The sequence below is a fragment of the Myotis brandtii genome, unplaced genomic scaffold, assembly GCF_000412655.1.
Source record: "Myotis brandtii unplaced genomic scaffold, ASM41265v1 scaffold546, whole genome shotgun sequence".
NCBI lineage: Eukaryota > Metazoa > Chordata > Mammalia > Chiroptera > Vespertilionidae > Myotis > Myotis brandtii.
The window spans coordinates 1,598,854-1,615,630 of NW_005370016.1; the positions used below are offsets into that span (position 1 = coordinate 1,598,854).

At 34.7% G+C, this 16,777-nt stretch overlaps 1 protein-coding gene across 2 annotated transcripts in view; it reads left to right on the top strand.

The window, feature by feature from the left end:
- The window catches only part of CADM2 (cell adhesion molecule 2), a 1,203,315-nt gene that overhangs the window by 1,093,266 nt on the left and 93,272 nt on the right, over positions 1-16,777 (top strand). For both annotated transcript variants that reach the window (XM_005878095.2, XM_005878096.2), the window contains exon 7: positions 5,641-5,819. In XM_005878095.2, coding sequence (XP_005878157.1) covers positions 5,641-5,819 — 179 coding nt within the window. The remainder of the gene's footprint in view (positions 1-5,640; positions 5,820-16,777) is intronic.

Genomic DNA, 16,777 nt, shown 5'->3' on the forward strand with positions numbered 1-16,777 from the left:
TAAAATCTTCAGCAAATCCTTACAATACAAGAGAATAAATGTATGACCATATTTGGTTTCTTTCTTTGTTTGTTTTATGTCATTTTAGGAAGTAATTACTACAAAAATATCTTTAGGTGCATGGGAAAATAAAACATATTTTTAACCCTATATATTTGGTAAATAGAAATGTAAATCAAATTTCATCTCATAGGGAATATTTTCAACTTCTAAATATTTCGGCTTTTAAAGGGGAACCTCTCTGGATCAACTATATTGTTCTCACTATGAAGTTAAATAGTGTAATGCTGGAGTCTGTTAAGCCTGCTGTCTAGCTCCTACTCTTTTTCAGTCTATTCCATAGGAACTGTACTCTGGAACCACTTTTTCAATGATCTCCTTTGGTTGCCTGAACAGCAGGAAAGAATGTTGCTCATTGCGGCAAGAAACTCAATCATTTCTGGGTTCCAACTAGAAAAAGCCTGGAGGCCCTCTTTATTAAGATGAAGCAAAAATTGTATCAAGACTGGCTGAACCACTTTATATTTTTATGATGATTAAGAAGTGTGAATATTTTAAGTACTAATTGGAATATGTGTAGGCTATTTTTAATTGATGCATACACTCTTTCATTTCATTAATATCATATCTTACAGTGCTAACTTTTTGCCATCTTGAAGATTTACTATCATATATTTGTAGGATCTAGAAATCTGCAATGTTAGTGTCATTAGTAACACTATTTTTAGTTTATTTTTCATTATTTCTTAAAACAGAGGCTTTTTAAAAGGTTTTTTTAATATAAAGATTGGCAACTTGAAAATGTATCTAGGTCTTTAACTTTATTTTTATACACACTATTTTAAAAGATATATCTACATTTAATTACATATTTACAGAGGAGTCATTAAACTGTGACTAAAAGCTTATGAACATTGGCAGAAAAAATCATGGCAGTTTGGATTTGGGTAGGTAGCATAATTTTTAAGTTTATGAAAATGTATGTTTATATGCATATAATCATATCTGTGTGTGTTTAAAAAATCTAACTTATATATCAAAAAAGTATTGTCTCTTAATATAATAAAATACATCCCTTAACTAGTTATTAACTGTTATCTTAAAGTTGGCTTAATGTGGCTTTGTAGAAAGAACATAACTTCTAATATTTCAGTTTAATGCATGGAGTCATGAGTTTATTGAACCTCAAAAGGAGTTTATAGTACAAGATTATTCAGGCTATCAGTTTTAAAATAAGAATTACTAAATGCAAATAGTAACTAACAGATGTTAGATATATGAATCAAATTGAGAAGTATTAATGGTGTGGCTTTTATAAAAGATACTATGAAAGTGAGTTGTCCATGTAATTAGATTATATAAATTATTATATTTTCCAATAGCTTTGGATAACTAGTTTCTTATTCATTTTATTTTTCATAGAATCCTCTTTCAGAAGTTTCATGGGTACAGTCCTAATAAAACTGTCTTCTTTGTTCTTTCTCCAAGTTTTTACTATTTAAACTAAGAAATTCTTTTATAACATTTCCAATCTGCTTGTTTCAATAGGATTTTCAATATTTATTATTATTTGGTTCACAAATTTTATCTGTTTGACAAAATTTTGTCAAAAAATATAATCTTTTTCTCAGAAAATGTGTGATAGTTATAGCCACCACTTAATAAGACATATATTCGTATTGTATCCATAACTTCAGTGTTTTCTCCAAAATAAACAAATAATTAAATATTTTCCAAAAATAATTGTAGATGATGTGTTAAATTATGTTTAAATTAGAAAATTCTGAAGAACTAGGAAAATATTCACCATGTTAGAAAGCACGAGATAGTACACTAAGCATTTACAATGGAGTCAGAACAGAGTTTAGATACATCTCTAATCTCCTATATTCTCATATGCATTAATTTTTAATATATTTTTATTGGTTTCAAAGAGAGAGAGGGAGAGAGAGAAACATCAATGAGAGAGAATCATTGATCGGCTTTGAATGCAGTTTTTCAATAAGTATCATGTAGAGATAAAGAGAACTATTACATTAGTCAATGTAAGGAGGTAGAAGAGAACAATATAAAAAGAAAAAACAAGAGATCTCTACCAGAAGATTTGGAAAATTCAAACTTAGACTAATGCTGAATGACCAAGGAATAATATTTCTTAACCAAGAGAACATAAAAGGAAGGTGGAAACAATCTAGTGAAAATCTATACAGAAGAGACAAAAGGATGACAGACACCTTTGAAGAACATTCCTATATGGAAGAACCTATGATTCTAGAAACTGAAGTGAAAGCTACCCTGAAAGTACCGAGGACAAGTAAATCACTAAGGTTAGATGTGACACTGATGGGATTATTTCAAGCCATAAAGACTGAATCTGTAAATATCCTAACAAGGATATATCAACAAATATGGAAAACCAAACAATGGCCAACAGACTGAAAATATTCAATATACATCCTAATTTTCAATAAATGAGATTCCAATAAGTGCAGTAATAAGGACCATTGCTCTAATTTTCCACAAAAGTGAAGTGATGCTCAAGGTAATGCAATGGAGGCTTCTTCTACCTTACATGGAGCAAGAAATGCTGGACTCAACAAGGTAAAAGATATTCAAAATTTAATCACAAACATTTGCTGAATATTGGAGTGCTCCAAAGAATTCCAGAAGAATGTTAGTCTATGTTTTATAGACTACAGTAAAGCCTTTGACTGCATGGATCATGAAAACTAGGGGTTGTTCTGAAAGAAAGTGACATGCCCCAGCACTTGATCATCTGGATACATAAAGAGTGTTACAGACAGGAAGCCACTGTCAGGATAGAATATGGAGAGACAGAGTGACTTTCTATAGGCAGATTTGTCAGACATGAATGCATTTTTATCTTTCTATTTGTTTAATCTGTACACAGAGCATATCCTGTCAAAAATGGGGCTAAATTCAGAGGAAGGAAGATTAAAATAGGTGGAAGAGATATCAATAACTTAAGATATGCAAATGACATATTTTATTGGCAGAAAGTAGCAATGATTTGAAGAAGCTTCTGATGAAAATGAAAAAAGAAAGTACCAAAGCATCACTGCATTTGAACATCAAGAAAACTAACATCAAGACTGTAGAAGAAATACATGACCTTACATAGACAGTAAAGATATTGAAATTCTTGAAGATTTTGCTTGTCCTGGTTCAGTCATTAATTTAAATGAAGACTGTAGTCATGAATTTAAGAGAAAGCTGAGACTTGAAGGACAGCAATGGATGAATTAGGAAAGATCATCAAGAGAAAAGACGTGTCATTGGAGACAAAAGCTAAGGTCATTTAACCCTTGTATCCCCAGTTGCTATGTTGTTTGGGTGCCAAAACTGAACAGTGAAGATGGTTAATAGGAAAACAATTGATTCATTTGAAATATGGTGTTGGAGGAGAGCTCTAAGAGACCCTGGACCTCCAGGTAGGTGAATAAGTGTGTTCTAGAGCAAATTAAACCTGAAACATTGCTGGAGGTAAAAATTACAAAAAAAAAAAAAAAAAAGCTGTCCTACTTTGGGCACATAATGAAAAGGCATGATTCTCTGGGAAAACAACAAACAAACAGCAATGCCAGGAAAAAATGAGGCAGCAGGAAAAGAGGAACAACAAATATGAGAGAGATTCACTTCATAAAAGCAATGGGCAGGAGTCTACAGGAGCTAAGCAGGGCTATTAAGGATAAGATATTGTAGACATCACTCATTCATAGGGTCACCAGGAGTTGACTTAATGGCATGGAACACCAACAGTCACACATTTATTTTTGTTTATGTTGCCTTTGCTTTTGGTATTAAATCCAAAAAATATTGTCAAGATCGATATCAAGGAGCTTGCTGTCTATGTTTTCTCCTCGTAGTTTAATAGCTTCAGATCTTACATTCAACTCTGTCATTCATTTTGAGATAACTTTTGTGTATTGTATAAGATAGAGATCCAGCTTTTTTTTTTTGGCAGTTTTAGCAGCATCATTTATTTAAGAAATTGTCCTTTCTCCATTGTGTATTCTTGACTCCTTATTAAAAAATTAATTGACCACTTGTGCTTGGGTTTATTTTTGGGTTCCTTATTCTTTTCCATTGATCTATATATCTGTATTTATGCCAATATCATACTGGTTTAATTACTATAGATTTGTAATATAGTTTGGAACCAGAAAATGTAATCCATCTAGATATTTTTCTTCCTCCTCAAAATTTCTTGGTTATTCAGGGTCTTTGTGGTTCCTTGAAAATTTTAGGATTGTTGTTTTGTTTCTTGGAAAAATGTCATTGAAAATTGTATAGGGATTGAATTGAATCTGTAGATGGCTTTGGGTCATATGGATATTTTAACAATATTAATTTTTGAATTTATAAGCAATGAATTAAATGTATTTTAATTTATGTCTTCTTTAATGTTTTTCATCAATGTCTTATAGTTTTCAGAGTACATATCTTTGACCCATGATCAAATTTTTCCTAAGTATTTTATTCTTTTTGATTAAGTTGTAAATGGGGTGGTTTTCTTGATTTATTTTTCTGATAGTTTGCTGCTACTGTATAGAAATGTATTCATTTTGTATATTTATTCTGTAGTCTGCAACTTTACTGAATTCACATATTAGTTCTAACAGTTTGTATTTGGGGGAAGTGTGGGGGTAAAGTCTTTAGGGTTTTCTGTATGTACCATAACATCTATAAATAGTGAGTTTTCCTTTCTAATTTGGGTGCTCTTTATTTACTTTTCCTGCTTAATTTCTCTGGCTAAGACATCAAGTACAATGTTGAATAAAAGAGGTCAGAGATGGGGTGGGAGTAGGGTAAATATGTGAATGTGGTCAAAAGGTATTAACTTCCAGTTATAAAATAAAAACTCCTGGGATGTAATGTATAACATGATTACTATAGTTAACAAGACTGCATTGCATATCTCAAAATTGCTAACAGTAATTTTTAAAGTTCTCATCACACACAAAAATTATAACTATGTGAGGCTACGAATGTTAACTAATCTTATTGTCATAATCATTTTGCAATATATGCATATGTCAATTCATTATGTTGTACACCTTAAGCTAATACAGCATTACATGTTAATTGTATATTAATAAAACTAGGGGCAAAAATGAGAGAACTATCAATAATAACATTTAGGGAAATGAGAAAAGCAGGAGAGATAAAGGGGAAAAGCTTTAAGTGGTCTCAGGCAACAACTGTGTCACAATGGTGGCCCTAGTGCAAAAGTATCATTCCAGGTTCCTCTGGGGAAAAAGCTGTTCCGATAGCTCAAGGACAGTTCTCCAAACATTAGCAAGTGTGAGTCATTAGCAGCAGATCAGGGCCACAGGACCTGCTATATATCAGGGACTCCTATGATGACTCAACCAATTACTTTTTTAGTGCATGTCTAAGAAAGTGCATATCCTGCCTAGTTAAGCAGGATAGAACTAAAGTATATTTGTCATCCCTTCAAATCTTCTGAGTGAGTGCATGATGGTTCTTTTGGTACCTTATAGAAGTTAGCACATGTTTATGCACAAAATGGGTGTTAAACTGCTTGATTTATTTAATTCACAAAATATGTAGCATTTTCTTAATTTTTCTAACTATATGTGTGTTTACATCCAATAGGCCAGAACCTGTTTTGTGGACAAAGGACGGTGGAGAATTACCAGATCCTGATCGGATGGTTGTGAGTGGTAGAGAGCTAAATATTCTTTTCCTGAACAAAACGGATAACGGTACATATCGATGTGAAGCCACCAACACCATTGGCCAAAGCAGTGCAGAGTATGTTCTCATTGTACATGGTAAGTACCGTTTTGACATCATCATATGTGAAATAATGAATCCCTTGAGAAATTATTTAAAGTTTTCAAAGTCTTTAGAATAATACACAAAATTAAATAGGTTTTTCTTTTTCTTTCAGAAGGTCTCATAAGTGTAAATATCTCCAAGATTCACTTTTAAAGTGTTCCGAGTCAAACTAATAAAATAAAATTAAAAGATACACTAAAAATAAAAATTAATTTTGTGATAAGTTATCCTTATGACAAAAATATTGTGTAATTTTGTGTGGTGACTATTAAGTTATATTAATGGTTTTCTTTCAATTATACAAATAAATGCTTTTAGTTATAAATCAGAATCATAAAGATTATATTTCCCATAAGCTAATTTTGGTTGTATTGTCATTAAAATGTACTTATAATCACTGTAACTGGTTTCACAAAGAATGATAGAATGTCATTGAGATGGAGCAGAAATAGAGGTATGCAATATTAATGACAACTGTGTTAATTTCTTATGAACAATATTTAAAACACCCACAGACATTTTTTCCACTCCACTAACCTCACAATTTGAGTATATATAACAAAATTCAGAAATAAATATTAACACACAAGATTGAAAAGTACCAGCTTTTTCCAACCTCCAAAAGCCACATTATGTTGTTTATACTGTAACACTAACATATTGTTGGATGGAGATAACTTTGATGAGATTGAAAAATATTGCAATAAACAAAGTTAGTCAGGTTTCTTTGTTGAAGAATTTCTCAGAACTTTTTAATATGCAGAGTATATTATGAATCTCCGACAGAGAAAAGCTATGGGGAGTGGAACATTTTCCTCATATATTTCACCAAGAAAACTTTACTAAGACTAGTACTGCGTTCTACACATTATTACAGTATTCAAAATAAGTATTACATAAATCATGATGTTTTCATAAATCTAGTGGATCTTAGACATAATGAAGAGGGTAGGTTTATTTGATATATTTTCTCATGGACTAAATTATAGAATACTGTAAGAAGCATGAGTTAGTTACAAAAAAAGAATTTGGGGGGTAAAATTAAATTCTTTGAAAATATATTTAAATTTAGGGAAACAATAATTATATTATGTTTTTACCCAGGTATTTATTTTACTGTAATGCAGGTCAAAATTGGATAAAAATTAATATAGTAAGCTAATATTCTACTTTTAAATTGCTTTGGTGTATACAATCTCTTAATTCTAAATACTACTTTGTTGTCAAAGGCAAATGAAGGTTCTCAGTGAATAGACTATCCTAGGCTATCCACATACAAACATCTTGAAAGTAGAGCTGAGAGATTAATTTCTAGCATATTATAAATTGTGCATATTCAATCTTTTGAGAAAGATCAGCCTAATCAAATTAGACTGATGTATTGGAATTAAATGTGGTGAATCCTTGTAGACACTCCTGCCACCTTTCTTCCAGAGAGAATGGAATCATTGAGTGTATCCTTAGAGCATAATTTGGGAGTAGCTTTCCATTCATGCTGACCTGGCTGTGTAGATCATGCACTCATGTAAATGAAGTCTAGTCAGATTCACCCTTAACTTTCTAAGTGCTTCTCTCACCTGAGAGTTTCTTGGGACCTGGGGGATTGTTGCACAGCATGTCACATTATGTGGAAAGCAATATGAAATTATAAATATAGAATTAGAAGGGAGTGGCAGAAAATCCTATACTTAAATAAAAAGAATGTTGTTTGTTTTTTTTAAAAGTAATTCAAGTGGGGAAAATTCACATGTGTTCCAAGTGTCTGTGAGCCAGACAACAGCATGATTTCCTAAGTAGCCAAGCTGCCTTTAGGTAGTTGGCAGTTGACACATTTCTAATAAATGCTTTTCTAAGCATTTTGTAAGAAGTAATTTTTTGGCTTTGCTTTTTGAACTACAATTTGTCAAAAGCACCCCATAGTTTAATGCTATTCATGCTACTATATAAATGCTGTGAAGTTCAACAGTAGTTTACCCAGGATTATCGACACAAGTAATGAGAGGCTCGATGAAACAGTGAGACCATATTACACTGTGTTTAAAAGGGCTCCAATTGGGTTCATTACAAAATAAAGGTGTTTTTTTTCACCCCTTTTGCACACAGAGTATAATGTTTCATTAGTCACTGGTTGTATAAATATAAAAAGCTACTCTCCCCTGTTAATGGTTTGGCTGTTTCAAAACCCTACTAAATGATGAAATTTGAGTGGCATTTCGATCTATAATGAATGCTGTCTGCATTTCGGAATGGAGTGATAAATGATCATTTGTGAGAACTTCACCCTTTTATCTTTTACTCCAAGGTTGGTTTTGCATTAGCTGTGATAATTTAATATAGCTCTAGCACAGAGGGCCTTTCAGGAGCTGAGACCTTGCCTTTGTACCACACTTGCCTAGGTTCTATTGATTCCTAACTTGATGGAGGTCTGAGCGCTTTCCTGTGAAATCATCTGCTATGTAGATGTCGTCCTAATAGCTACATTTTATTCTTCGGGTGTCAATGGAAGTTCATTATTTAAATGTTACCACATTTAATTGTTAGCAGCACTGACATTTTGTATTGTGGACACTGGAGGGTTTTATTATTTCACCTCCTAATTACACCTTTGCAAATTTCAGCATTAGAACTTTAAATGGTAATTTGAGACTGGCAGTATGAAATTCTGGGCCTCACAAATTTGAACATGCAAATACTTGTAGAATAAAATATACTTATGAAACATTTGCATTATGGAGATTCCTTTAGGAAAGAAAGTAGCATTTTTATTAACAAGCTCAGCAATGAAAAAATAATGTTAAATTAGTAGTCATAGTTATAGTATTAATTTTTGTGAGCACAGTTACTTTTGTGTTATTAGTAGGATCCTGCTATTTATTTAGAATGGCTGATTACTTTCATATGTATTAATTGTCTTGGATTATGATGTTGCATTGCCGTGTTTACCATTTGTAGAACTCAGATCAAGAGAAAAATACATTCGCTCACTAACTAGATATTTAGCATTTATCCACTGAGTATAAAACCACTATACAAATAAGGTGAATAGCAATCAAGAAGTGTAGAGTTTAACATGGAAAATAAGTTAAGCATCCAAGTAATTATGATACAAAAATAGAAGAGCTATAGGAGAATGACCATACAATGATGTAGATTTTCAGAGTCTGCAAGAATGAGGTCCAAGTGTCTGGAATTCTTAAAAATAGTAGCACAGGACTCATTGATTATTCATAAACTAATGGTATGTTTCATAAATAGAAGTACCCAACACAATGTCAGGTACATAGAGATGCACAAATTAGAATATCGTTATTATTATATTAAAATATTATATTATTGGAATTCCTTGTTTACTCAGGTTTCCATAGATCTCTTTCCACCCCTTGGAATTTTTTAGCCTTTCATACTACCATCACTTTTGCCACACATGGTGCACATGTACATACTGCACAAACACAAGCATACCTATGGAAAATCAAAGATTCTGGACACCATATTCTTAAAGCCCCCCCCCACATAGTTCAGTAAAGAAACAGAATTATTTACATAATAATTCCCTTGAGAGTTATGGCCCTTATTATAGGCAATTCATGCATTCCTTGTCTATCAGTCCACAACTGGTCAGAATTTGAAATGTGATTGTTAGCACGGTGCCAGTCCATGGGAAGTGTATCTCATACAATTGTTATTAATGTGAATTTTTGTATTCAATTTTTCCCATTTTAAGATTAGTTAACCCATGACTAGTTTTGTGTCCATAACTCTATGTAGAAATCTTTGAACACTTTGACTGAGTATAACCAATAAGTTCAATAACCCATTTAATCAAAATAAAAATCTGTTGCTAAATTTTTTGGATTAAAGATATTTTAAGACTGACACATCTGTCCTTTATTTTCTTTTTTATTGAACTGTAACTGATAGAATGTTATATTAGTTTCAGGTATACATCATGATAACTTAATATTTGTATATATATTGAAAACAGATCACCAAAAATTACTAGTAACCTTATGATATCAACAGCAATATCATTTCAGTACCCTGATATGAAACTTACTCAAGAGTTACACATAATTCACTGCCCATACTCTTCCACGAATAGTACTCAAAGCATAAACTAAGTTACCCATATTGAAGAACAAGAATATTCTAAACCCTTGCTAACTGAGTAATAAAAAGCTTAACAGTATATCAAAATTAGTAATATGGTATATTGAGTAGGACAAAAGTTATAATCATCCTTGTTTCTCTGATGCAACATCAAATTGAAAAGATTTAGATAAAATATTTCCTTCCCAAGCAAATACTATCTGGATCTGGATCTTCCAGCATAGAGAATCTAGCAGATACCTATTTATCACGTTAGAGATGGCTGCAAAGAATTACAAATGACTGTAGGCTAATCTTATTTTCTGGTTGGAAGCAATTCAAGTGCTCCTATTCATTTGTCATCAATAGATTAAAACAATATTATTTTGAAACATATATCACCTGGGAGATTTTGAGAAACTATCTAAGGAAAGTGCGAAACAGATTACTATATTCCCCTTAAATCCTAAACTTAATTGCTTCTCAACTTTCCCTAGAGCGATTTGTAACCACTCTTCAAAATACAAATGGAAGATGGACAAAAAGGCTGAAACTCTTTAATATCACCTCCAGTTTCAAAGCCTTCCCCAGGGTTCAGGAATAAATCCAGTTATACAAGTAGAAAAAAAATGAGCAACATATTTCTTTTTGTACCAGTAGCTACACTACTATGGAAGGCCCAGATTATAGAAGAGAAGCAGGGAGTCCAATTAGAGCATGTGTGGCGAACCCACTCCACCGAGGACCCTACTCAGGGTTGTCCCAGAGGTCATAACAGAGCTGAGATGCACTACTCCGGAAAGTTTTTTATGATGTTCCCCATCTCTTTTCAAATTTTCTTTTCCTATTACCATAACAACCCTCATATGAGATTTAAAATTATTTTGCCACTGTTCTACTAGTAACTTATTCTATTACTTCATTATTTCCTACTTGTATGGATACACCTTTATAACAATTCAGTACTTCATTATCTTAATGTTTACTGCTCTTATTTTGTTTCTTTTTGGTATTTTTCAACTTCACTTTTTCCCGCTTTTATTTATTTATTTAATAATTCTTTATTGTTGAAAGTATTACATATGTTCCTTCTTCCTCCCCATTGACCCCCCTCCATCCCATCCCCACCCCGCATCCCAAGCCTTCAGCACCCTATTGTCTGTGTCCATGGGTTATGCATATATGCATACAAGGTCTTTGGTTGATTATCTCCCACCCACCGACCCTCCGCTGCCTTCCCTCTGAGATTCTGCACTCTGTTCCATGCTTCCATGTCTCTGGATCCATGCCGTTCATCAGCTTATTTTCTTACTTAGATTCCATATATGAGTGAGATCATGCAATACTTATCTTTCTCTCACTGATTTATTTCATGTAGCATGATACTATTTTGAATAAAATTAGCCACCATGCATATTTCCAGATTTTTACTTTATTTATTATTTTGCTTTTCTAGCAAGTTTATTTTTATGAACATCTATAATAATAAAAGCATGATATGCTAATTAGACCAGACAGCTGAATGACCTTCCGGACGTCATCATGGTCGTCCTTCCAGACAAAGCCGTGTGTGTGGGGGCAGGGGACTGAGTCAGAGGTGGTTAGGCGCTATCAGGCAGGCAGGTGAGTGGTTAGGGGTGATCAGGCAGGCAAATGAGTGGCTAGGGGCTATCAGGAAGGCAGGCAGAGTGGTTAGGGGTGATCAAGGAGGCAGAGGCAGTTAGGGGTGTTTAGGCAGGCAGAGGCAGTTAGGGGTGATCAGGGAGGCAGGCAGAGTGGTTAGGAGTGATCAGGGAGGCAGGCGAGCAGTCAGGGATCAGCAGTCCTGGATTGTGAGAGGGATGCCTGACTGCCGATTTAGGCCCGATCCCGATCCGTGGGATCTTAAACTGACAGTGGGACATCCCCCGAGGGGTCCCGGATTTTGAGAGGGTGCAGGCCAGGCTGAGGGACCCCTTCCCTCCCCCCCCTGGATATTTTACCTCAAAATAACACACATATTGAACAAAGATCCTCACATTTTATTGTTAGAGTAGGAAGCATTACAAAAGGAATGTTTTAGATTTTTAATTTTAAAAGTAGCAAATACTATTACTTCTAGAAATATATATGTGCTTTAGTCTAGTGAAATGTGTCAAGCCATTAAATATTCTTTCTATTTTTAAAGAATTGGTACAAATGCTACTTTCATTTCACTCTGCTTTTATTGTTAATAATAAATGTCAAAAATACTCAGAAAGTTGCACACCGAGATATTACAGACTCTGTCATCAAAGCTTCCAAGTTTTGTTGCTCATTTACACATCTATCTTTTCCAGAGACTAAAAGTAAATGCAAGGTCACTTTCAATTCTGGATGCAGATTCCCCATTTCAGTTGATGTGTTTACCATAGGAGAAAGCCAAACTGAGTAATGAAGGGTAGCCTTTCTTTCAGTTTAACAAACATTTCTAAGCCACCTAGTATCTTAAAAAAAAAAAAAAAACAGCAAAAAAACAACTTAGTGTAAAAAACATAAATTGAATTGCTTTAGGGTTATTAGTACCTGATCCTAAATCTAGCAAAATAACCATTACATGTGTAGGTGAATGCAGTAATGATTATGAAACAGATTAGGAATATCATAAAGCAATATCTTAAATTCCTTTTTAAATATATTTTAAACTAGAGCTAAGCAGATATGATTATAATGCATACTTTCTTAGTCTTACAGTATTTAATTCACATATTCATATTATGACTATCAGTGGTTTAAAAGCTAATGAGGACTTCCACGACATTAAAATGAAAAATTGTACTCTGTACATCACAGTAAATATGTAGCTAGACTAAAAAGTTGGCAGTCGCATGCCCATGTATTATTACAGTTATCCAGGGATGAAACATTTAGACACATTGAAAGGCTATGCAAATCTGTTTGCTTAGTGGTACTGGTGGGAAAGGGGCTACAGATCATGATGGAAGGGAGACTGAATCTTTGCACTCAGATGCGAAAGTTGGGAGCAGGACAGAGAAGCCTGGATTATGGACAGATGTACGGCCTAGTGAACATTAAAAGGAATTCAGCTAGAATCTGTTCCCTCACATGGAAATAGACTTACCAGTTGGTAAATTAATTCTGTGTGCTCATAATGAGCATTTTTTCCCTTTGGAGAAGCTTTCTTTAGAGACATAAATGGAAGTATACAGTGCAGGAAGAAAAGGACAGAAAAGACATCCATATGGAATAATAAACAGCCACTAGTGGAAGAGCCCAATGATTACTGCTCTCATCTCCAGTTGAGAGTATCCAGACACTGCACTAGCTGGATGAGTCTGAAAACAGTACCTTCTTTAATGTCTGAGATAAAACACCTCATTCCTGGACATGAATAAACAGGGAGGGCTGTGATGCCAGTGGGCAGGGGCACCTCTGACTGCAGGACGTGCTGTTGCTCTGCAGAGAAAAGTCGAATGGGATCGAATAGTGGAGCCAGGGCCACTGTTTTCATTAGAAAACGTTTTAAAAGGTATGTATGTACAAGCACACTCAGCAGAGATTAGGCTTAATTCCACGTCTTTGTTTTAAGATGAGCATGAAGTGGATAGATTAGGTTTTCACCTTTCAGAGTGAGAATTCTGCTCACTGGTAGCACTCTGTGGAAAATGTTTCTGTGACAGTCAGATGGACCACTGGCTCAAATATCCAGGAGAAAAACTCACATCCTGTCTGAAGGCAGGAAAGATTCTACTACTTAACAACTTCAACATTTTAAATAACTTTTCTTTCTCTATTTAATGTGCAATTGAGGCTATATTGTAACTCTACAAAAATATATGGAGCTCTTCTATGGACATATATATGCATCCATTCATTAGAGAATTAAAGCAATGCGCAATGGATCATGGGGGAAATTGTGGGTATTTGTCTTCAGAAGCAAAGGCATACCTAACTAGAAGATACAAATTTTACAGAAACATTGCTTTGTAGCTTCTTACAATGTAGCTTTCACAAACACTGTAATTATATATATCATGGATTTTTCCAGAATCTAAGATTTATCTTTGATTCCTCTCTACCCTTCTCTCCAATTCATCGGCACAGTCTTTTGACACTGTTGCCAAACCATGCCCCAATTATGTCCACTGTCCACCATCATCTCTAGCCTAGACTATAGAAAAATTATTTAGTGGGCTCCCTGCTTCCATGCTTCTCTCTCTCCAATCTATTTCCCACATAGATACAGTATATACACATTTTAAATGCATATCCCTTTGTCTTTCCCCAATTAAAATGTCTCCAAAGGCATTTCATCATACTTAGTATAAAATCCAAGTCCTTACCCTAGTGTACCAAATCCAACATAACATGATACCAACCTACATCTGTGACATTTCATCATTCTCCATGCAATCACTTCTGTTTCCCTGGTTGCCGTGGCAACCCAGCAGTGACTGCCGCTGCTGTGGGTGCAGTGACCCAGCACTGACTGCTGAGGGGGTTGCAGATCAGGCCTGGATAGAGAGAGACCCGCAGATAGAGACAGGGTCTGATCTGTAGCCTCCATGGCAGCTATTGATCAGCACTTGCCTCTTTCTCTCCGGGCCTGGCCAGCAGCCCACCTCTGTTTCTCTCCAGGCCTCTGCAAGGGCTGCTGATCAGGCCCTCCTCTCTGATCAGGCCTGGTGATAGGCTTGGAGACGCTGACTGGCATAAAAACTAACCAATCAGAACCAAATCTGGGTGAAGTGTGAGGAGCCAATGGCTGCCTAGGAGGCAAAGCTTTTGATGCTGACTGGCATAGAAACTGACCAATCAGAACCTAATCTGGGTGAACTGCGAAGGCAGAACCTGGGGGCTGAGGAGGGGTTTTAAGGGCAATAGCTGTTTGGTGTAAGGTATAAGAAAGTGGTTCAATTTTTTAATGACCAGTTTGGCAGTATAGTGCATATGATCCTATCTAATAAAAGTGTAATATGCAAATTGACCATCACTCCAACACACAAGATGGCCGCCCCCATGTGGACACAAGATGGTAAGCAAGGGAGGCCAGTTGTGGGTGATCAGACCAGCAGGGGAGGGCAGTTGGGAGGGACCAGGCCTGAAAGGGAGGGCAGTTGGGGGCAATCAGGCCTGCAGGGGAGGACAGTTAAGGGTAACCAGGCCAACAGGGGAGAGCAGTTGAGGGCAAGATCAGGCTGGCAGGGGAGGGCAGTTAGGGACGATCATGCAGGCAGGCAAAGAGGTTAGGGGTGATCAGGCAGGCAGGCAGAGGCAGTTAGGGGTGCTCAGGCAGGTGAGTGGTTAGGAGCCAGTAGTCCCAGATTGTGAGAGGGATGGCCAACTGCTGGTTTAGGCCCGATCCCTGTAGGCTGGGCTGAGGGAAACCCCCCCATGAATGAATTTCGTGCACCAGGCCACTAGTATATTCATGTATTCGTGTGTAGAGATTATATGCACACATATGTATCTGTATGGATTAATATATTCTATGTTCACCTAGTAGATTATGATTTCCTTGAAAGCAGAGATATTATACATCTTGTTTATCTCTGTATCTCTAGCTCAGGCTGGGCTGAGGGAAACACCCCCATGAATGATATTATACATCTTGTTTATCTCTGTATCTCTAGCTCTTAGGACCATGCCTGCTAAATAGCAGGCAAACAATCAATATTTGCTTAACAATTAAATTTCTTTGTCTCTCAGTCTCTTTTCAACAGAAGAAAAAAATTATATATGTATGCATGTTTACATACATTTATGCATATGCACATACCCATATCCAATTACAAACATATATATACACAAATATACTTATAACTTCTGAGTAAAATCAGGATAATTGATATTCATTCATTGATCACCAAAATCAAGACCTTTAACTTTCATCTTATATTAGGAAAAGAAGTGAAATGAATTTACTTGGCAATCCATATGTAAATTGTGCTTTATAGAGTTAAGCAGTGTACAATATGAATACTGTGCATAGAAAAATTAAAATATCTCATGGAAATCTTTGATTTCATATGTCTGTTCATTTTTTGAAAAATTCTATGATTGTTACTAACTGAAAATTTATTTTTTGGAACTCTCTCATCTCTTATAAAGATAACTCTTATCTCTTATATATAGCCAAATATAAAACATCTCTGAGACACAGCCTGAAAATCCACATCAGAATGCTATACTATCTAATGCTTCACTATTTCAGGAAATCTTTCTTGAGTCTCTACTATATTCAAAGTGTTAGATCAGACACTGTGGATTCTATAATAAATAAATAAACATTCTCAATTACACCTGAACTTCTAAGTAAAGATAAAACACTGAAGTGTTTTCACTGCTGTTTCACCATAATGCAACTTCAGAGGTGTTTTTAAGGTCCCCTCATTATTTATAATATTTCAGAAGAATATGAAATTCCACAATCAGAAATAAATTGTTTTGGTAAAATGTTCACTTCCTTATCAAGAGCATAATTTAAATGTAAATTATTTGAGGAAGGTTATTAATTTGTATCACTAAATCTTATGCAGGAGTCAATTTTTTAAAATAATCATTTCTAAGGTTTAAAAAAACTAGCTTTGCATGAGAACTCTGAACATTAAAATACAGGTGATAAGAAAAGATACTAAAAGTGGAGCTCAACAAGTATTTCGTCACAATTCTGTTTAATATTATTCTTAGTGTTTACTAGGGATTACCTTCTATGGTTCAAAAAAGTAGATGTACTTATTAACATACAGGCACAAAAAGTACCATTGTGCTTTGTGAAGTTATAGGATAGCAAGTTTATAATGATAATCTTTGAAACACTCCCACATTCTCTTAAATTTTATTTTAATAAAGTTTTATATTATAATATTAAATATTATATCTG